Below are 16,504 nucleotides of genomic sequence, written 5' to 3'. Positions count from 1 at the left end.
AAAAATTTAAAGCTCAACATCAAAATTATATTCCTTAATCAATGTTTCTTCTACATACGTGTCAATATCTCAATATTCGAAGTGTTTGAGAGAGGAGAAAGAAGTAGGGGCGAACTTAAATAAATATCAAATTTACCAGCAGTAATCTCAAACTGAATCAATTTCAATCGATGATGATTACAAAATTTACAATTCATCTCAATTTATTTCAGTCAGGGATGCTAACTTACCAAATTTTAACTTGAAAGTTGAAATACGTACGAATTGCTGAAAATGTAATTTGAGTGGGAGGAAAGTGAACATAGTTGATTCATAATATCAAACTCACCAACAGCAATCTCGAATTGAGTCAATTTAAATCGATAATAAAATAAATAACCTTTAAAAATCAAAATGAAATTTTTATTGAAATGAAAAACCCCAACATTTCGAGTAATTTTTATGCGTTGAAACTTGAAAGTAGGCAACTTCTCTGACACATTCGAATAAATTGTGTTCGAACCGAACGTAAAAAGGCATTAGGCAAAACGGGGATTCAACAAACTATTTTGTAATTTCAATTTGTATTTCAGTCTCATCTCAAGTTATCTCTTTATGCACTTTTAAATAATCCTAAGGGATCTGTTCGAAGTGTGAATGAATAAATAATAAATAATTAAAATGAAATGAAACCATCGAAATCGAAACTGTAAAATAAAACTGTAATTTTACTCAACCCAACCAACCTTTTGCAGCTTTGCGAGTTGCAACATCCGAATTCCGAAATTATTGAACTTTTTTTTTCTGTTGGAATTTTTAAAATTTATTTTGAGATTTGAACATTTTGAAGTTTGAAGTTTTGATGTTTTGAACTCGTTTCTGATTGGCTGATTCTCAAGTGCTTTTTGAAGTTTTGGTTTTGAGTTGACCTCTTGACCTTCTGACTTTTCATTTTGAATATTTTGAGTTAATAATTAATAATTAAAATGAAATGAAAGAATGAAACCATCGAAATCGAAACTGTAAAATTGTAATTTTACTCAACCCAACCTTTTGCAACTTGCAAGTTGTAAGTTGCAACTTGCAACATCAGAATTCCGAAGATGTGTTCTTTTATTTAACGCGGATTTTGGCAGATTTTAGAGAATTGGATTTTGGATTTTACTTCGAAAAAGAAGGCTTGCGGTTTTGAAAAATTGGTGAATGTTATCTCATTATCTTATCTCAAAAGTGTTGAAAAAATGAAAAAAACTAAAAAAGAGATTTTAAAAAACAGTAAACACTTCCAAAATAAAATCCAGATTCCCGATTCTTTTGAAAATCTGCTTTGAACTCGTTTCTGATTGGCTGATTCCAAGTGCTTTTTGAAGTTTTGGTTTTGACTTTTGAGTTGACCTCTTGACTCTTGACAGTCTTGACCTTCGGTCTGACTAAGTCTGACTTTCCATTTTGAATATTTTGTATTTTTGACTTTTGAAGTTTTGAGTTTTGACTTTTGAGTTGCTTGAGTTTTGATGACTTTTGTTGAAAATTTTTCATCTTACGTCAGGCCACACTGATTCTTACTTTTTCAAACCAACGCTGCTCAAAAATTTCTTCTTGCAAATCAACAAAATTCGTACAGTAAAAAAAATAATGTTCAATTTCGGATGTTGCAAGGTTGAGTAAAAATTACAATCTACACTTTACAGTTTCGAGTGTTTCATTTCATTTAATTATATTCCTCAGTGCGTTAAATTTATATGATTTTTTCACATTAAGATGTCTTCGTTACCATTAATCCTACGAGCTGGCCGCATTCTTCTGGTGGATAACAGTGTACTGAACGTAAAAACCACTTCGATAACCAGGTACTTATTTCATTTTCATCACTTCTCGAAATTACTCTCTTATCGACCAAAATTTTTCCAGGTATCCTACTTATTCGAGTTTCCGAAGTATATGGAGTTCGTTGACTCGTCGTAAAGAAGCACAAGCAGAATCACAGAACGATTCATCGGCACAAGCTGCAGAATCCGATAGTCCTGCTAAAAAAGAAGTCGACGACTTGCTCAAAGCTTTACAAGAAATGCAACAGAATCGTGATGAAATCAATGTAAGTATTGAATGTATCTCGTTACATTGATGAGTATCTGTTAACTGAGGGTGTGATCATTTCGCAGGATAAATACCGACGGGCTTTAGCCGAGAATGAAAATATTCGTAAACGATTCCAGAAACAAGTCGAGGAAGCTAAATTATTCGGTATCCAAGGTTTCTGTAAAGATTTACTAGAGGTAAATAATAGTAGATTATGCAACTAGGGAGATAATGTGATTTTCAACAAATTTTGAGGTTTATTTCCCGAGCGAAGCGAGGGAAGTAACTCAAAATGGTTGAAGATCACATTATTTCCCTTGTTCCATAATATATTTTACGTTTTTAAGGGAGAAAATCGCTAGTTTATCCACCGAGCGATTAGCGAGCGGGAGATAATGTAGCGGATTATCTCCCTAGAAACGTAAATCTTCTTATTTCTCCTCGTTGAAAAAATCCAGCTCTGGCTTCATTCGTTTATCTAATCTAATCTGTGTCGATGGAATCCGTAGGTAGCCGATGTTTTAAATAAAGCCACCGAATGTGTACCTAAGGAAGAAGTAACCGATAATAATCCGCATTTAAAGAACCTCTACGAAGGACTAACGATGACAGAAACGATTTTGAAAAGTGTAAGTAGCAGTTCATTAACTGTAATCTCTAGAACAATTCTTCCCTTATCTAATCATTCTCGATTTTATTAGGTTTTCACTCGACATGGTCTAGAAGTGGTCAACCCACTCGATGAAAAATTCAATCCTAATTACCACGAAGCCCTATTCGAACAAGTACGATGATCTTATTTTTTTTAAAAAATGTCTCCATCATTTATTTATTTTTTATTTCTTCTGCTTTATAGGAAGTCGAAGGTAAACCAGCCGGAACCGTTGTGGTAGTCTCAAAAACCGGATACAAATTGCACGAGAGAGTGATACGACCTGCCTTGGTTGGAGTGTCGAAGTGAAAATTTACGTTGGCAACTTGAGGAACGTTCCCTACCTAGTTAATATTCCAGGATTTTTTATTCTAAGGATTACGTAAAATGTGTACAAATGTTGGATGGTTTTATGTTACGTAATGCTGGAACATACATATTCGAGTTTTTTAGTGGTCGTATTTATTTTGAATGATTTTTATGCCTTTTGTGTCTCAAGAAAACTTATCAATTACCAGAATAAATTATTTTGAAGAAAGGTCGTATCAGTCAGTTCGTTTTTCGAAAAATTAAAACCTACGAAATGTAATGAAAAGAGAAATGAAACACCATAATACGGTGTAACAATTTCACTCGACAAAACGATACAGAAAACACTCGGTACGCATTTAAATATGGAAACATTATATTAAAGCATTTCTTACTATTAAATCAATGTGTACAAAATGAAAATTACACAATTACATCCTTATTATACCTATTCTTTAACTGAAACCATGAAAACAACGCGCCAAGTAGGAACATAAACGAATCATTAAACCGATAAAATATTTCATGAAGTAATACACCGAAAATCCTCGTCACACGAACACAGAAAATTTCATTTCTACGATCGGAATAAAGAGTTGAAAAAATTAAGTGCTGGGCGTGACATAAAAACAAGAAAAACCACGTGTGGTGACTCGTGAAGCTTCGTTCAGAAAAATAAAAAATACAAAATGGAAAATCTCGCTTGAAACACCAAAAATACTTTGAATTTCTCTCATGTAACTGAACAGTGTTCCTACTGAACTCGCGTCGTGAACAAGAAGGGTCTTTTACGTCCAAGGTCCTACTCCAAGGACCTTTTTCGATTCCATAAACAATAAATAATAACCTAAACACGAATACAAACAATACATCGACGATGGATAACGCTATTTAAAATTTCTCTTGATACTGTCTCGATTCCATTCGGTCTCGAATCTGGTCCAGCTGTTTTTTTGCTTCGCAAGTTGGGAAATTATCGAGATCGTAGTACTGAGGAGCTTGTTTTAATAGCCATTCAGCTGCAACATGGTAGAAAAAAATTCATATTAAGCAAAAATTCAATCTATTTAGATTATCGATGATGAAAGAAAAAGATGTGCTTACGTTTGACATCGGTCACAGTTCTAATGTAGTTTTTGGTCGTTAATACGAATTCGTTATAAATAACCCATTCGGGCTTATGATCCAAACAGGTGGATGGATGCAGCTGTACAACTTGATTATCTTTGATGGTCAAATAGTGTCCAGCACGTTCTAAATGTGCGACCTGTAGACCCAAAAAAATTACATAAAATAACCCTATCTCAAAATTTGCACTAATATTTTTTCAAAAGACACATTACCTGCATGAAGAATCCGGTCACCAAAGCTTTCCTAATGTTGACGTAGTAATCTTTGGATGTGAAATCGGTCGACGTTCTTCGTAACTTGAACCGATCCATAATACGTGATAACTGTTGTCTAACGTTATCTCCCGATTTGAGAGACCGATAATTAATGAAATTATCGTAACACCATTGAGGGTCTTCGGCATCTAAAGTAAACAATCCAGCATATTAGAATCGTCTTCGATAAATTTCAAATTACACAAACTTAGAAAAGTCTCAGATCAATAAGAGATCTCGATCATTATGAACTCAGTGGCCTGGACACCGAGATTCTGTAAAATGATTACCTGGTGATAATTTGATCAACTATAGAAATTCTCAGCAAAAACATCACACCTTAATACCCCATAATACAGCATAAAAATATGAACTGTACACTTACTCTGTTTGAAAGCGTGATACACATTCAGCAACGTCAGATGATCACCGTCGATATGAGCGAATCTCATTTTAGCATCATCGGCTGGTTTTTTCGCTTCATTGGGTCTGACGAAACACTGTGGAACTAAATAAGAGTGGGGGAAAGGACGGGAGCAGATCCCAGCCATCCGTCCACTTTTAATAAACCGCTACCAACAAACCTACATCACCTAACACTAAATTAGAATCTTGCTACTATATGGTTAATATTTAAATTAAAAAATACTAACGATATCGAAATTGGAAGCGAAAATTTTAAATAGTAGCAAGATTCTGATAATCTCAAAGGGGAAATATGACGCGATAGGGATAATTTTTCTGATTGTTTTTACTCGAAGTAAAACTTCTAATCACGAGCATTACCTGACAACATGGCTGTGATGGATAATATTTCGTTGGAACAATTCAAGGTGCAAGATGCAATCAACATTTTAGCCAGCTGTGGATCTAGCGGAAATTCTGCCATAACTGATCCTAAATCGGTCAAGTTACCATCGTCGTCCAAGGCTGCGAGATAATTCAGTAATTCCAAAGCTCTCATCAAAGTTTCTGGAGCTGTGATAAAAAAATAAAATGATTAAATTGAAGCTCGTGAAATCAAGACACACACATCGAAGAGCAAACAATTTACCAGGAGGATCCATGAAATCAAAATGAACCAGGTCGTCGATTCCGAGTTTTTTCAATTGAAGCACCACTGATCCCAAATTCGATCTTAAAATTTCAGGATACGTGTTATCTTGCATCTCGTTTTTGTACGCTTTTTCCGTATACAATCTGAAACATTTTCCTGGCCTGGTACGTCCAGCACGACCGGCTCTTTGTTGCGCAGAAGCTTTACTAATCGGTGACACGAGCAAAGACTCTACTCGAATTCTGGGATTATACACCTGTTGAGAGAAACGACTCGTTACACAGAGGTATATCGTAGCAGTGCCAAAAAATGATTATGAAACCTTACTTTTTGTTTAGCGAATCCTGGATCAATTACAAACACGACACCATCGATGGTTAGAGATGTTTCGGCGATATTGGTTGATACTACCACTTTCCTTCCAATAGCACCGTTCGATTTATTCGGAGGTGCTGGCTCAAAAATACGTTGTTGTAGATTCGGTGGCAATGTCGAATACAACGGGATACATTTTAAATCACCGACATCCGGCCCAAGATTATCAATTTCGCGTTTTATTCGTTTACAAGCTTCTTCAATTTCCTGTACAAAACAATAGGAGAGTTAGTACCTTGAAAAAATAAACACTGTTCTTAGGAAGGGGTGAACTGAGCATTACTTCTTGTCCAGTTAAGAAAAGCAACACATCACCGGCAACTTCTTCGCACATATGGATTTGTATTACTGTTCTGATCGCAGCTTCTAAATAATCACGTTCTGGTTCGGGTGTGTAGAAGATTTCTACAGGATGGGTTCGTCCGGGTACGTTCATAAGAGGAGCGTTATCAAAATATTGCTACAGAAAAATAATCTCGATTAATATACGAAAAATAAACAAAACAATTGCTACACAGGGGTAATGAAGAATCCATCAACGTACTTGAAATTTACCAGCATCCAAAGTAGCAGACATAATAACCAATTTCAAATCAGCTCTTTGTTTAATAATCTCTTTCAAAACACCCATAAGTATATCGGTAGCCAAAGTTCTTTCGTGAGCTTCGTCGAGTAATATAACTTGATAGTTTTCGAGCATAGGATCTGACATGCCTTCACGAAGTAACATACCATCAGTCATGTACCTAAAATCAATAATCCACGTTACACCACAGAAACATCAACTGAATTATTACCAAAAAAAAAAAGGAAAGAAACATACTTTAAACAAGTCTTGGCTGATGAGCAATCTTCAAATCTGATACAATAACCGACTTCTTGACCCAAACACACGTCCATTTCTTCGGATACACGTTGAGCTACCGACATAGCAGCTACTCTTCTCGGTTGTGTACATGCTACCGATTTTTTGCCCATAGATCGAGAGAATTCCACGCACCTAGAACGATTCTGTTAGTGAAATTCTCAACCAGAGTGTATTCAATTTCGGTAACTTACCATTGTGGTATTTGAGTTGTTTTACCAGAACCAGTTTCACCGACCAATACGATAACTTGGTTTTGAGCGAGCAATCTCATAAACTCTTCACGGTATTCGAAAACTGGCAATGACAATCGTTTCTTAAGGAATTCATAGTATCTATGAAAATATCGTCAGACATTGAAAAAAAAATATCGAAGTACAGTAAACATAACACATATCATTACAAATTCACTCACCTCGGTGTATAAGGTAGACCAGTAAACGGATTTGTCTGGACGGAGAGCGAAGGTTTTTGAAATCTACTCGACCTACATAACAAAATTTTATCAGAAAATGATTTGATTATTAAATCGAATGACTCACAAACAGAAAATAAACACTTACCCACTGGCTTCTCCGAGTTCAAAAGATTTACTCCTGTGAAACAGAAAATCGCGTTAATATATCTATGAATGACTGTATCAGTGACATAGATAGAAGGGAAACGATAAAAACTAATGAATCTTACTGTTTCTTCGTAATATACGGGTCAATTATATCAATCCGTCGCTTCGCCATGTGTACGAATGTAAATACAGCAAACCACGATCAAAAAACTGAGTTCTACAGCAAGATGAAACAACACTGTAACAGCAAATTATCAACTACCGTATATTCATTGCAGCAATTTACGAAAGCACTAGTCCACATTCTAATTAAAAAAACTCACAATAAGTTAATAAATAAATAAGTAAATGCGCATTTTATTATTCTCACATCCATAAATTGTTTTCTCCTTCTCCTTGAAATAAAAAATTGCATCGAAAAATGGATTGATTCGCGCACGCGCAACATTCTTCTGATCAAGGCGTGTTCAAACTTCAAAGTAAACAATGGTGGTTAATGAACCGAATTTCACATGAGCTTACATTCAAATTTGAGCGTATTAAACTGAACAAAAGAAATTTATGACCATTTCAAAGCTTTAAAATGGAAATTTTGTAATAAAATTACGTAAAAAATTTCACCTTTTCTCACAAAACATCTTTAAAAACAAATTTTTCACCCATCGGATGTAAATAGGTAAAAAGATAGGCAAACGCGATCAATTTTCACAGACCAAAAATAACAGTCAGACAGTGAAAATGAAGTCCAAAATTTTTTTTTATTTTCAATTTTTTCGTGATAAAAATGATATAAAAATTTTTAATTTGATATTTCATTAATTAATTACGATCTAATTACGTTTCCAATGCTGTGCTCGACTTCATCAAACGTTTAATTTCCTTCCCATTTTCACCACCTTCTTTATCAATGTCCGATCTATTTTCTATTGTTTATAAAAAATGAACAATAAATTGATTAAAATTTTGATATGTTTACCAACTTACGATAATTTCTCTGTAAGTCGTTGATTATGAATTCTATTTGAAGTAGTCTATCGCTCTTCGCCTCCCTACGTTTTCCTTGGACAAATTTCTTCTTATTTCATAAATTTACTCCCATAAATTGCCTCTCGTTACTCGTTCCTTCCCTCACAGCGCCTCTAAAAATTGCTTACCAAGTTCCACAACACTGTTTACCGCATACCGAAGTTCAATGTACCTGTGTTTTATACTTCAAATCAATATTCTAGTGATATGAATTTCGTGCAAATTGACTGATTTTTGTGTTAAAATTCATCGTATCGAATAATGTAACCCCGGACTCGAGTACGTATACACTTCGAAGCAGTAATAGTACTCATTGAATTCCGCACGACGTTCTGCGATGTCGCAGGAATCTGCGATTCAGAATGGGAGGATGCCTAGGTTCTAATCGACGAGAAAGCGCGGAAAACGCGAATTCCACTGAAAATGGATCTCGACCAAATTCCGGTGAGTGGCTGTATCTTGATAAAAATAAATAAAAAAACTACGTCGCAATTTCGACAACTGCGTAATTAAATATGCATCGTGTTCGTGTGTTGCAGCTTCTGCTCGAAAAAATCACCCTCTGTGTCACGAGGTTATTCGTTGGAAATCCGATGTGCCATTAACTGAAGGCCAGTTACGTAGTAAACGTGATGAATTTTGGGATACAGCTCCCGCTTTTGAAGGCCGTAAAGAAATCTGGGATGCTTTACGAGCCGCTTCCGTCGCCCTCGAAGTCGCCGATTACCAGTTAGCTCAAGCGATTCTCGATGGTGCTGGTATTTCGGTACCTAATGGTAAGTAGTCTAAACTGAGAGACGTTGAATATCGATAATTTAGAATGATCAAAATTTGCTTCATTTTCTGACAGGTTTTTTGACCGAATGTTACGATGAATTGGGAACCCGATATCAAGTGCCTGTGTATTGTCTTTCATATCCTTTGAATATTGTTAAAGAAGGTAGTGGAAGAGATTCCCCGTCTGAATTAATCGGTATTGCACTTTGATTTGTGGCTTTCGCATTCTGTAACAAAAAAATATATATCACCTTGATAACGTTTATTACGTTTCAGAATCAGCCGTTGAAGGTAAAGAAATTCCACTCAAGATAAGACTGTCTCATAATAGTCATGATGTCAAATTGACATTGTTAACTACAGATACCATTGCAGTTGCTAAGAAAAAATTACAAGTCGGTACTTCTAACGCAAATAAACCAACTTCGTACCATGTTTTTAACATTTTGAATAAATTTCAGATTAAAGAAGGCATTGATCCGTGCACGCAAAGATGGTTTTTCGGCGGTAAATTACTTGGGGATAAAGTTCACATAGATGAGATCAAAGTATTACCAGGATATGTAATACAAGTGATTATAAATTCCGAACAATATAAGTGAATCAAACAACGTGTATATGTATGTATATGTCAAGTCAAATATTTCGATATCGTTCTAACGTATATATTTGTTTTCTTTTATTTTTTCAGTTTTCTCATTATTGTTATACTTTTTTCCTTTACTTTGTTGTTTATTTATCTTCTTTTTTTTTTGTCTATCTTAGAAAACTGCGGTACAAAATGAAAGTTGTTATTATCTTTAAGACTATAACATCATATTATATTTATTTCTAATGTTCGTTTTTATCATCTTTTCACAATAAGCGCTTGCTTCATTTGTTGAGGAAACATTTATTTGGCGATTTTCTTGATGTATTTGATTTCGTGAGTTAACCAGGTAGCCAAGCTAAGTAAAATTAATGATCCGCTTTGATGCATAGCGGCCAAATAAACAGGAACATACGTGAGTAAGGTCGTTATACCCATAGCAACCTGTAAACAAATCGCAGATTAATAAGATGAGTGATCATTTCGAATCTGTGATATTCATTTAATTACGAAACAAACCTGAGCGTAGGCCATAATGCCAAAAGCATTTGCAGCTACTTTGGCTCCAGGAGGAAGTTTGAATCTGAATGACCATAACCATAGAGCAGTCGTTAGACATAAGGTGGTTGTACCCTAGAAAATAAAAACACGTGTTTTGACTATTGAGTCGAAGCTAAAGCTAAAGACCTCGACGAACGTGATTATGGCATAGAATCAAAGCGTAAAATTAACCGTAATCATGTTCAATGTCAAGGATGCTGTTTACTTGTGGTCTATATTTTGCTCGAATGAAGAATGATTCATTCATAGAGTGATTGATTTAAAAGCAAACGAATAAGTTTCACGACTTTTTTCATTCTCAGTGATCGAAAAAGTAACACTAGAGATAATTACCAATACTCGATGATCAAACTGAACTGTAGTCGGATTTTCGGTGAAGTTCTTAAAGGCAGGAGTCAACGCCAGAATATCAGACGGAATCCATCGATCGGCCATTTTTGGAAATGAGTTATAAATCAAACCAGCATCTAAACCAGCTACAAAGGCTCCTAAAAACGTAATAAAATTGTTACAAATTACAGAGTCCTACTTGAACGTAAGTTTTATATGGAAAACATACCAGATATGGCAGTAAAATACACCAGTCCTTTACAAGAATGAGCTAATATTTTAAAAGATCGAATATTATTCATTACAGGCCAGTGTAATGCCGGTGATAGCTGTTCTAAAGCTGACCGCAACATAGAAGCGTACAATACGAAAGCTAAAGTTAAATGCGCAGCTAATCTATATTGTGAAACTCGAGGCACATCGTTAGGTCCATCGAAACGATCTTCTAATCCCGATTTCACCATATACCATCCCATTAAGCCCTGCGCAAAATATCACCACATAAGAAAGGGTAATACAAACAAGCTGAAAAACGAATCATGTCACATTACTTGGCATAATAATAAAACACCCATAAAAGCTACTCGTTTCTTGAGACGACTATCGAGTTTCTTTTGAGCTAGAAATATCACAGCAGGAACGAAATATACAGCTCCGATACAACGACCCCACATCCTATGAATATACTCCATCCACCAAATCCATTTGAATTCCGCTAACGTCATTTCTTTATTTTTACTGTAAATCGAATCACATTAGATCAATAGTAAAACAAAAAAACAATAGAAAGAAACAATCGAGTAAAGCTCACATTTGGAATTCGGGATACTGTTTATATTTTGCAAATTCTTCTTCCCACTGTGTTTCAGAAAACGGAGGAGTTTCTCCAAATAACTTCCAAGTAACCATGGATAATCCAGATTCTGTCAGTCGAGTGATACCTCCTGTTTCAACATAAAATTGAAATTAACACGTTGAAAAACACGAATGGAGAATAATTCGGTTTCTATGTACCTAATGCCACAGCTCCGAACACCATTCCACTGCATGTTAGTAACCAGTATCCAACTTGCTTTTGACTTCTCGCTATGGTAAATTTTTCACCCGAAGAGAGATTCCTTTTGAAATTGATCAGATTTTTCTGCGAAAGAATCTTGAATTAGAATTCATTACTGAAATATTATCATTTCGAATCATGTGCTTACCGTGTTAGGTAATTTCAAGAGCGACGAGAAACTAGCCGAATTTCCTCTTGGTGCTTTCAAACTGTGGAACTGAAACAAAATACAGAAAATTCGAATAAATTCGTCATGGTTATGAGATTTATGAAAGTGTAACAATATAAGAACTTACTTTGGAAAAACAACCACATTTTGAGTTCACATTGGAGGGCTGCAATAAATATCTAAAGTTATTGGAATTATGAAGAAATTTTAAATTTGATCTAAACAGTAACATTTTGGAAATGCAATTGTAATAATTTTTGTATGCTTTTCAAAATCACTACAACTAGGAGATGAAATTCTTATATTTTCATGAATTTTCAGGATTTCATCATTTTTTTCAAAATTTCCATGAGATTGATAAAAAAATACACTGATAACAATCACCAATCGGAACGCTGGAAAAAATGACCGGCAAGTTGGTTATAAATTTGTTCGCTAGAGTCGTTATACTTTTTAAGATTTTTTCATTTTTTCGCATTTTTTGCAAGATTTTGATTTTGAATTTTTCTCTAGGATTTTAAGATTTGATTTTCGAGATTTTTAAAAATTTTTATAATCTAGAGTCATTTTTTAAACGACAACAAGAACGAATTTTAATTTATTCCCAGTTTCCACTTTCCAACATCATAATCAACTCGATAACTCCAAAATGAACAAATTACAAAAACTAACTATACAGGGTGGACAGAAATATCGGGTACCCCTAAGAAAGTTTTTCATTAAAAATATAGGTTGGCAACGTGAAATAGATGCATATGATTGGTGAAATGTTATCTCTCCAGTCTAACAACCAATCATGTGCTACCATTATTATCATTCACTGTGACCAACCGAAGTATTTAGCAGAAAACTTTTTTAGGGGTACCCGATATTTCTGTCCACCCTGTAGGTAGGTAGTAGGTACCTAACTAAACATCGAAGTTTTTTTAAATTTTGACTTTTAGGGGGAAAACCGAAAAAAGTAAAAACCATAACATTTTAAATTTTGGATGGAGACAAAACAAAACTTTTCTTACAATACAATTACGACACTTCAAAAAAAAATGTTCGCAGTTTTTGTCACAAGAGGACTTTCTGTTTCAGTGTTTCTTTCACGTTTGGAATTGGCAAAGTAGTAAGAAGTAAGAACAGGACTTTTCGAAAGTTAGTCCTAAAAAAACTAAAAAAAAGGGACTTTTACATGTTTGGCAACGATAAAAAGTTTTTCCAGAAAAACGATTTTTAGAAATTCATCCTAAAAAAAAACTAAAAAGTTTTATTGCAAGTTTGACAAAAATCAGAACAGTAAGGATTTTTAAATTTCAAAAAGTTATCCTAGAAAACAGATTTTTCAATTTTTGTTATGTTTGGGATCAAATCATCGTATTTCTGATCTGTTCTCCAACTTGAAAAAACATATTGCAACTATAAAACAAAACTGTTTAATTTTTTGCAAATTTTGAACAAAAAAATGAAACGTTGACTTTTTGTGTAATTTGCTAATTTTGGATCAAAACCTGTGTTCTTGGAAAGTTTTTCCAAAAAAAGTATATTTTAGACAATTTCTCTACAAAAAGGGTTTCTGAGAAAGATTAACCAAAAAAAAAAATCAATTTTAGAAAGTAATGGCCAAAAAATGCATTTTTAGGATACCTAACTGAAAGAAAATAAAACTTTTTTTGAAATTTTCAAGTACAGTACCTATTGTTTAATTTTGCTATTGCTGGAAAACAGGACTTTTCAGCAAGTTTTTCCAAAAAAAATACTTACCTACATTTTTTTCTAAGGGATTAAAAAAAAGACATTTGAAAGTTTTTCATTAATCATTTTACATTTCTTGGGAAAATTAATTCCTGACCCAGTCAACAGTCGTGAAAAAAATCGATTAATTAAGCAGATCAATATTTGATATATAGGCACTTTGCCCTCCTCTTTCCAACAGACACTCTTCTATTCAAACTAAACCAAGCTAGACTAGATCTAATGAGCATTTCAAGTTCACTCATGGATTTTTAGCGAATTTTAAAAACTCAAAAAGTTTAAGAAAGCTGTATTCGTCATTCGTGATAATTTTTTGACTTTCATAAATGTTTTTCACAAACAAAATGAACCAGCACGAACAAGTACTTCATTTCGATCTCCTTTCCCTCTCTAATTCTAAAACCATGGGTACCTACCTAGACCTACCTACCTACCAGTTTCAGGAAATTCCAAATTGAACTGATGATGCAGTGATGTGTCTCTGTCTATATAATTGCCTGACTTGAAAACCAAAAAAACGCTTTTATAACATTTTGAAGCTTCCAACAGACCTACTTGGAAATTCTGAAAGACTTAAACACTTGCTGGAGGCTCTAGAATGAAAAGTAGAAACAGCATATTGCAATTTTTAAAATTTTTCAACAATTTTTCCAATGGCTCAAAAATGAATTTAGCCATTGGAATTTTTGATTATAAGCCTTTTAGGGTATGTTATTTCAATCCAATTCGGTTTCGTTCAAATTGGAAAGCATCAATTTAAAAGTTTCCCTTGTAGCCTGAGCATGAAAGATTTTCAGAACTTAAGTGGATTTTTCATACCTAATATGTACCTACTTACAATTACATAACCATCAGACACACTATCCGAACTACGTTTCGAAAAAAAAATTGCAATAAAAAATGGAATTAGAACAGATTTTTCTACGTCAAATTTGACAGACGCAGCGGTGACATTGAAACTGATAAGCAAGTGAACATAAGACGCACCTAACCCTACCATTTACTTCAATGGAATAAAACCAAAACATTGTTAATAACCCTGTTTACCACCTAAAACAAATATTAGTCTGTTTAATTATCGAAAATACCTCCAACTGACGTAAGTCTTACGTATGGTTTTGTTTCGCGATGCTCATTATTTTGTAAAAATTTCAAAAAATGTTGTATAATCGCAAATTTTACGCCTTATGAGAGTGCAAAGTATTAGCGAGGCTTTTCGTTCATGTGATGGAAATCATTGTCGTAATGGATGATTCAGTCTAATCGCTTGGATTTTGTTCTAGTGGTACAGGGTGTTTGAAAAAGAAAAATTTGCAATGTGATTCATAGATTAAATGACAATGCGATGAGATGACCGTGTACGAGCCAGTCTGAAAATGAAAATACCTACCTACTCGTACCTATATTTAAAATGAAGGTGTTTATTTACGCATACGAAGCGAAGATGAACTGAATAATGTTCCTGAACTTTGATATGAAAACATCAAATTGTACAGATAAATTATAGGTACCTACCTGAACCTACACATTGCGAAGTTTATGAACACAGTGTACCTAGTTAACTTATATACGGATTAAAAACGTATGAGATATCGATATGCTGACGATTACATACGCAACTCAAGTTTACACGAAAAAATTTCATGAATTATTATCAACGACACCGTAAATAATATCTTCGAATTAAAAGCTGAACTTTGATATAGATAACAAAATGGCGAACGATGATGGAATGGTGTGAACAAATATCGTCAACGGGAGGTGTGTAAAAGGAAGATAAAAATTCAACATAAATAAAAATTTGTCCTAGGCAGACTTATTACTACTGTTTTGGTGATGATCGTGTTAATACTGTTTTAAATTTAAATTTTTGAAAAGCGATTTTATACTTTTGGAGTTCTTCCTCGATATAAATATTTGTAAAAGGTTAGTTGAACTTTTTTTTCGTTTTTATTTTTATATTTATATAGCATGTTTTTAGTACTTACTATAGAATTTTGGTGATTATCTATTTTTTTTTTTTTTTTTTCAATTCAAACGATTTTTTCAAAATATGTACCTACTTACTTGATCATAATCCTGAAAAAAGTGCATTTTCTACGACTGTCCTTTATTTACTAGTGGATTTTGTAAATTTAGACCTACTCTTGGACAGAAATACGACTTTTCGCACATGTATTTTTCAAATTAGATGCCTTAATTCCTTTTTATTTTTTTTTTGAAATTTTGCATTTTTTGTACATTGAGGTGGGTATTATTTTTGAAAATAATTTCACCTAGATAGGTACCTTATCATAATCGTGTGTTTGAAAAAAAATTGACATTTGACATTACCCCTCGTTCTGATTGTAATCGATTACTTTTGAATTCTGTGTTATAAGCTTGAATGTGCAGCTCATTTCAGCTTCGAAATTAAAAAATCATTTTGAAAAAAATTTGAATTAGTCTGGATTTATTTTCGAAGAAAACTGTATTACCCTACAGTTACGTTCTACAAAAATCAGCAATCCTCACATTTCATTCAATTAAAGTTTTTTTTTTCAAATTCAATTTACCTATTTTTTGAACTTGACGAAAAATATTTGGTAGGTAGAAACCTGAATACACAAAAAGATAGGTACCTACTCAAGTTAAATTGTCCACTTTAATTATTTTTGTACCTCAAAAATATTAAAGTTCCTCAAATTATTTTGTCAAAAAAATATTAAAAAATAAACACAACCTTGATAATTCCAAAAAAATTAAACTCATTATTGCTTTTATTCATTTTATTTCAGGAAGTAGCCAAAATGCTTATAGGATCAACGAGTCGTATGGTGAATGGCAAAAGAGCCATCAAAACCGTCTACTGGAGAGTAACCCAAGCGAAAAACGACAGCACCGATAAGAAAATAATCAAACACGAACGTACCATCACGTTCAAAAATCCAGCCATCATTTCGCCAATGAAAGTCCACTCGGATTCGAAATTTGAAAAATTCGACCACCT

The 16,504-nt window shown here is 33.8% G+C and overlaps 4 protein-coding genes across 5 annotated transcripts; 2 read left to right on the top strand and 2 right to left on the bottom strand.

Moving 5' to 3' along the window:
- The first annotated feature begins 1,600 nt into the window (after positions 1-1,600).
- Positions 1,601-3,248, top strand: Roe1 (grpE protein homolog, mitochondrial Roe1). The gene is made up of 6 exons (XM_065361794.1): positions 1,601-1,829; positions 1,891-2,074; positions 2,142-2,255; positions 2,568-2,687; positions 2,760-2,843; positions 2,915-3,248. Exons 1-6 carry the CDS (start codon positions 1,741-1,743, stop codon positions 3,017-3,019), a joined length of 696 nt encoding a protein of 231 aa, XP_065217866.1. The 5' UTR covers positions 1,601-1,740; the 3' UTR covers positions 3,020-3,248.
- Positions 3,249-3,377: 129 nt separating this feature from the next.
- On the bottom strand, positions 3,378-7,738 carry Dhx15 (DEAH-box helicase 15). 2 transcript variants are annotated; one of them, XM_065361789.1, is made up of 15 exons: positions 7,590-7,738; positions 7,389-7,504; positions 7,265-7,297; positions 7,117-7,188; positions 6,896-7,036; positions 6,660-6,836; positions 6,381-6,582; positions 6,120-6,296; positions 5,789-6,043; positions 5,459-5,717; positions 5,191-5,382; positions 4,790-4,912; positions 4,363-4,553; positions 4,124-4,286; positions 3,378-4,038 (listed from the first exon to the last, which is right to left on the bottom strand). In XM_065361789.1, exons 2-15 carry the CDS (start codon positions 7,436-7,438, stop codon positions 3,911-3,913), a joined length of 2,163 nt encoding a protein of 720 aa, XP_065217861.1. In that variant the 5' UTR covers positions 7,439-7,504; positions 7,590-7,738; the 3' UTR covers positions 3,378-3,910. The 2 variants fall into 2 exon arrangements, with proteins under 2 accessions (XP_065217861.1, XP_065217860.1); XM_065361788.1 differs by having other exon boundaries at positions 7,389-7,672.
- A 329-nt stretch (positions 7,739-8,067) lies between these two features.
- On the top strand, positions 8,068-9,908 carry LOC135843781 (ubiquitin domain-containing protein 1). Its single transcript, XM_065361793.1, has 5 exons — positions 8,068-8,736; positions 8,832-9,068; positions 9,143-9,265; positions 9,346-9,464; positions 9,531-9,908. The coding sequence occupies exons 1-5, from the start codon at positions 8,655-8,657 to the stop codon at positions 9,669-9,671; spliced, it is 702 nt and encodes a 233-aa protein (XP_065217865.1). The 5' UTR covers positions 8,068-8,654; the 3' UTR covers positions 9,672-9,908.
- Positions 9,719-16,453, bottom strand: LOC135845147 (heme A synthase COX15). The gene is made up of 11 exons (XM_065363611.1): positions 16,427-16,453; positions 13,950-14,000; positions 11,903-11,941; positions 11,755-11,823; positions 11,564-11,690; positions 11,361-11,493; positions 11,101-11,287; positions 10,779-11,031; positions 10,553-10,707; positions 10,178-10,291; positions 9,719-10,102 (listed from the first exon to the last, which is right to left on the bottom strand). The coding sequence occupies exons 1-11, from the start codon at positions 16,451-16,453 to the stop codon at positions 9,962-9,964; spliced, it is 1,296 nt and encodes a 431-aa protein (XP_065219683.1). The 3' UTR covers positions 9,719-9,961.
- Between the last annotated feature and the right edge of the window lie 51 nt (positions 16,454-16,504).

The sequence above is a fragment of the Planococcus citri genome, chromosome 4 (genome assembly GCF_950023065.1).
Source record: "Planococcus citri chromosome 4, ihPlaCitr1.1, whole genome shotgun sequence".
Taxonomy (NCBI): domain Eukaryota; kingdom Metazoa; phylum Arthropoda; class Insecta; order Hemiptera; family Pseudococcidae; genus Planococcus; species Planococcus citri.
The sequence above is the reverse complement of the archived record's forward strand: the minus strand, read 5'-3'. Positions and strand labels throughout refer to the sequence as shown.